This window comes from Vidua macroura, chromosome 39 (genome assembly GCF_024509145.1).
Source record: "Vidua macroura isolate BioBank_ID:100142 chromosome 39, ASM2450914v1, whole genome shotgun sequence".
Lineage (NCBI taxonomy): Eukaryota > Metazoa > Chordata > Aves > Passeriformes > Viduidae > Vidua > Vidua macroura.
This window is the reverse complement of record NC_071609.1, coordinates 147135-152258: the sequence shown is the minus strand read 5'-3', so window position 1 is coordinate 152258 and position 5124 is coordinate 147135. Positions and strand designations below refer to the sequence as shown.

The 5124-nt window shown below is 36.1% G+C and overlaps 1 protein-coding gene across 1 annotated transcript in view; it reads left to right on the top strand.

Moving 5' to 3' along the window:
• The window catches only part of ILVBL (ilvB acetolactate synthase like), a 22325-nt gene extending 19322 nt beyond the window's left edge, over nucleotides 1-3003 (top strand). The window contains exons 8-10 of the mRNA XM_054002347.1: nucleotides 103-212; nucleotides 390-450; nucleotides 2866-3003. Of these exons, the coding sequence (XP_053858322.1) occupies nucleotides 103-212; nucleotides 390-450; nucleotides 2866-3003 (309 nt within the window). The remainder of the gene's footprint in view (nucleotides 1-102; nucleotides 213-389; nucleotides 451-2865) is intronic.
• Nucleotides 3004-5124: the final 2121 nt, after the last annotated feature.

Sequence of the window (5124 nt, the reverse complement as noted above, 5' to 3'; positions counted from 1 at the left end):
GGGGTACTTTGGGGGTATTTGTGGAGTATTTTGGGGGTATTTTTGGGGTGTTTTTTGGGGTATTTTGGGGGTATTTTTGAGGGTTTCTGGGATCGTTCCCAGCTTTTCCTGGTGGAGAGCAGCAACAGCAGCAGCTCCTACTGGCTGGGGGTGACGGACGCGGAGCAGGAGGGGAAATGGCGCTGGGTCACCGGCGAGGAGCCCCAGTTCTGGTAAAAACAACAGTTCTGGGAAAAACAACAGTTCTGGGAAAAAAAAAACAGTTCTGGGGAACAACAACAGTTCTGGTAAAAACAACAGTTCTGGGAAAAAAAACAGTTCTGGGAAAAACAACAGTTCTGGGAAAAAAACAGTTCTGGTAAAAACAACAGTTCTGGTAAAAACAACAGTTCTGGTAAAAACAACCAGTTCTGGGAAAAACAACAGTTCTGGGAAAAACAACCAGTTCTGGTAAAAACAACAGTTCTGGGAAAAAAAAACCAGTTCTGGTAAAAACAACCAGTTCTGGGAAAAACAACAGTTCTGGGAAAAACAACCAGTTCTGGTAAAAACAAACAGTTCTGGGAAAAACAACCAGTTCTGGGAAAAACAACCAGTTCTGGGGAAAAAACAACCAGTTCTGGGAAAAACAACAGTTCTGGGAAAAAAAACCAGTTCTGGTAAAAACAACCAATTCCGGGAAAAACAACCAGTTCTGGGAAAACAACAGTTCTGGTAAAAACAACAGTTCTGGGGAAAAAAAACAGTTCTGGGAAAAAACAGTTCTGGGAAAAACAACCAATTCTGGGAAAAACAACCAGTTCTGGGAAAAACAACCGATTCTGGGAAAAACAACAGTTCTGGGAAAAAAAAAAAACAGTTCTGGGAAAAAACAGTTCTGGTAAAAACAACCAATTCCGGGAAAAAACAGTTTCTGGGAAAAAAAAATCGGATTTGTATTGAAAAATCCCAATCTTGGGGGAAAAAAAAACAATTCCAGGAAAAAGAAAAATCTGATTTGTATTGGAAAATCCCAATTTTGGGGAAAAAAAATCACAATTTTGGGGGAAAAAGTCCCAATTTTGGGGGAAAAAATCTGATTTGTTTTGAAAAATCACAATTTTGGGGGAAAAAAATCACAATTCTGGGGAAAAAAAAATCCCAATTTTGGGGGAAAAAATCTGATTTGTTTTGAAAAAGCCCAATTTTGGGGGAAAAAAATCCAAATTTTGGGGGGAAAAAATCCTGATTTTGATTTTTTAAAAAATCACAATTCTGGGTAAAAAAAATCACAATGCTAGTGAAAAAAAAATCAGAATTTTGGTTAAAAAAAAATCTCATTTTTTGTGGAAAAAAAACCCAATTTTGGGGAAAAAAATCTGATTTGTTTTGAATAATCCCAATTTTGGGGAAAAAAGTCAGAGTTCTGGTAAAAAAATCTCATTTTTTGGGAAAAAATCAGATTTTTTGGGAGAAAAAAATCACAATTTTGGAGTAAAAAAATCTCATTTTGGGGAAAAAATAATTTTGGTTTTAAAAAATCCTGATTTTGGTAAAAAAAAAATCCCAATTTTGGGGGGAAAAAAATCTGATTTATTTTTTAAAATTACGCTTTGGGAAAAACAAGTCAGAATTTTGGGGAAAAAAGTCAGAATTTTGGGGAAAATCTAATTTTGAGGAAAAAAAACCAATAATTTTGTTTTTTAAAAATCATGATTTTGGTAAAAAGAAAAATCCTAATTTTGGGGGAAAAACCCCTCATTTTTCATTAAAAAATCCCAATTTTGGTAAAAATCAGATTTATTTTTAAGAATTACAATTTAGGGAGAAAAAATCGCAATTTTTGGAAAAACCCCACAATTTAGGGGGAAAATCAGGATCTTGGTAAAAAAAATCTCATTTTTTGTAAAAAAAAAAAATCACAATTTTGGGAAAAAAAAAATTTCATTTTTGAGGGAAAAAAATCGTAATTTTGGTTTTAAAAAAAATCACAATTTTGGGAGGAAAAAAAATCCATTTTTTAGTAAAACATCCTGATTTTTTTCTGAAAAAATCCTGATTTTCCTTTATAAAAAAGAATATTTTTATGAAAAAATTACTACGGAATCGTTAAAAATCAATCAAAATACATTTCAAATAAAAAAAATCATTAAAATTAATAAAAACCAACCCCAAAAATCCGATTTTTTTCCCCATTTTTTCAAGGAAAAAAATGGCATTTTTTTGCTCATTTTTGCCCTCAAAATTTTTTTTTTTTTTTAGGTTATTTTAATTCCTGCATTTTATTTTCCCCTTTTTTTCTGTGTTTTCTGTGGATAATTTGGGGGTTTTTTTGGATTTTTCCAGGTTTTGGGATGTGTGGTTGCGGGAGCTGCGCTCCAGGAAGTGAATAAAATGGGATAAAAATCAATTAAAAAGGAAAAGAAATAAATAAGAATCAAGGGGAAAAATCTATAAAAAGAAATTAAAATAAATAGCAAACTCGTAAAAATTAATTAAAAATAATAAAAAGTAATAAAACCCAGAAATAAAATCAATAAGATTTAATTATTTATTAATAAAAATCAATTAATAATCAACTTAAATAATTCTTAAATTACTAAAAATCAACCAAAAATTACTAAAAATTAACCAAAAATTAAAAAAAAACAGTAAAAATAAATTAAAATTAAATTAAAATAAATAAGAATAATTAAAATGAATTTTAAATAACCCCAAAAATCCGATTTTTTACCATTTTTACCTCAAAAAAAAGGCATTTTTTGCCCATTTTCACCCACAAAAATGGGGTTTTTTCGGTTATTTTAATTGCTAAATTTTATTTTTCGCTTTTTTCTGTTTTCCCCCCTGGATAATTTGATTTTTTGGGGTTTTTTTTTTTCCCAGGTTTTGGGGACGTGTGGCAGCGGGGATCCGCAGCAGGAGCTGAAGGATTGCGGCGCGCTGGGGCCCAAGGGGCGCTGGGTGAGCGAGCGCTGCTCGGAGCCGCTGCGCTGGGTCTGCGAGAGGCCCGGGCACTGCTGAGATTCCCTTTTTTTAAAAGAGTTTTCTGTAAAAAAAATCCCAATAAAATAAAAAAAAAAATCCCGATTTTTTAAGGGATTTGGTGCCAAAAATCCCTCAAAACTCCACCAGGGGGCGCTGGGTGAGCGGGCGCTGCTCGGAGCCAAAAAAATCCGATTTTTTAAAGGGATTTGTGCAAAAAAACCCAATTTTTAAAAGGGATTTGTGCAAAAAAATCTCAATTTTTTAAAGGGATTTGGGTCAAAAAATTCCTCAAAATTCCCAAAGATAATCCCGATTTTTTAAGGGTTTGGTGCCAAAAATGCCGAAAAAATCCACCAGGGGGCGCTGGGTGAGTGCACTGCTCAGAGCAAAAATAATCCGATTTTTTTAAAGGGATTTGTGCAAAAAATCCCATTTTTTAAAAGGGATTTGGGTCAAAAATCCCTCAAAAATGCCGCAAAAAATCCGGATTTTTTAAAGGTTTTTGTGGAAAAAATCCCCCCGGGGGCGCTGGGTGAGCGAGCGCCGCTCGGAGCCGCCTGCGCTGGGTCTGCGAGAGGCCCGGGCACTGCTGAGATTCCCTTTTTTAAAAGAATCCTGTGTAAAAAAATCCCGCAAAAAAAATTCCCAAAAAATTTCCAATTAAAAAAAAAAAAAAAAAAATCCCCGATTTTTTAAGGGTTTGGTGCCAAAAATCCCGAAAAAAATCCCTCAAAACTCCACCAGGGGGGCGCTGGGTGATCGCGCTGCTCGGAGCCAAAAAAAATCCGATTTTTTAAAGGGATTTGTGCAAAAAACCCCAGTTTTTTAAAGGGATTTGTGCAAAAAAAATCTCAATTTTTTAAAGGGATTTGGGTCAAAAAAATTCCCCAAAATTCCCAAAAATAATCCCGATTTTTTAAGGGTTTGGTGCCAAAAATCCCCTCAAAACTCCACCAGGGGGGCGCTGGGTGAGCGCGCTGCTCAGAGCAAAAATAATCCGATTTTTTAAAGGGATTTGTGCAAAAAATCCCATTTTTTTAAAGGGATTTGGGTCAAAAATCCCTCAAAAATGCCGCAAAAAATCCGGATTTTTTAAAGGTTTTTGTGGAAAAAATCCCCCCCCGGGGGCGCTGGGGTGAGCGAGCGCTGCTCGGAGCCGCTGCGCTGGGTCTGCGAGAGGGCCCGGGACACTGCTGAGATTCCCTTTTTTAAAAGAGTTTTGTGTAAAAAAATCCCCCAAAAAAATCCTAATAAAATTTCCCAAAAATTCCGATTTTTAAAGGGTTTTGGTGCCAAAAATCCCGAAAAAAATCCCTCAAAACTCCGCCAGGGGGCGCTGGGTGAGCGAGCGCTGCTCGGAGACAAAAATAATCCGATTTTTTAAAGGGATTTGTGCAAAAAAAAAGGGATTTTAAAAGGATTTGAGTCAAAAATCCCTCAAAATTCCCAAAAAAAAATCCCGATTTTTTAAGGGTTTGGTGCCAAAAATCCTGAAAAAATCCCCCCCGGGGTGCTTCTCGGAGCCAGAAATAATCCGATTTTTTAAAGGGATTTGTGCAAAAAAAAATCTCAATTTTTTAAAGGGATTTGGGTAAAAAATCCCTCAAAATTCCCAAAAATAATTCCGATTTTTTAAGGGTTTGGTGCCAAAAATCCCTCAAAACTCCACCAGGGGGCGCTGGGTGAGCGCGGCTGCTCCGGAGCCAATAAAATACGATTTTTTTTAAGGGATTTGTGCAAAAAATCCCAACTTTTTAAAGGGATTTTGTTCAAAAATCCCTCAAAAATGCTGAAAAAAAATCCGGATTTTTTAAAAGGGATTTGTTGTAAAAAATCCCGAAAAAATCCCCCCGGGTGCGCTGGGTGAGCGAGCGCCGCTCGGAGCCGCTGCGCTGGGTCTGCGAGAGGCCCGGACACTGCTGAGATTCCCTTTTTTAAAAGAGTTTTCTGTAAAAAAAATCCCCCAAAAAAATCCTAATAAAATCTCCCAAAAATTCCGATTTTTAAAGGGTTTGGTGCCAAAAATCCCGAAAAAATCCCTCAGAACTCCACCAGGGGGCGCTGGGTGAGCGAGCGCTGCTCGGAGCCAAAAAATCCGATTTTTTAAAGGGATTTGTGCAAAAAAAACCCCAATTTTTTAAAGGGATTTGTGCAAAA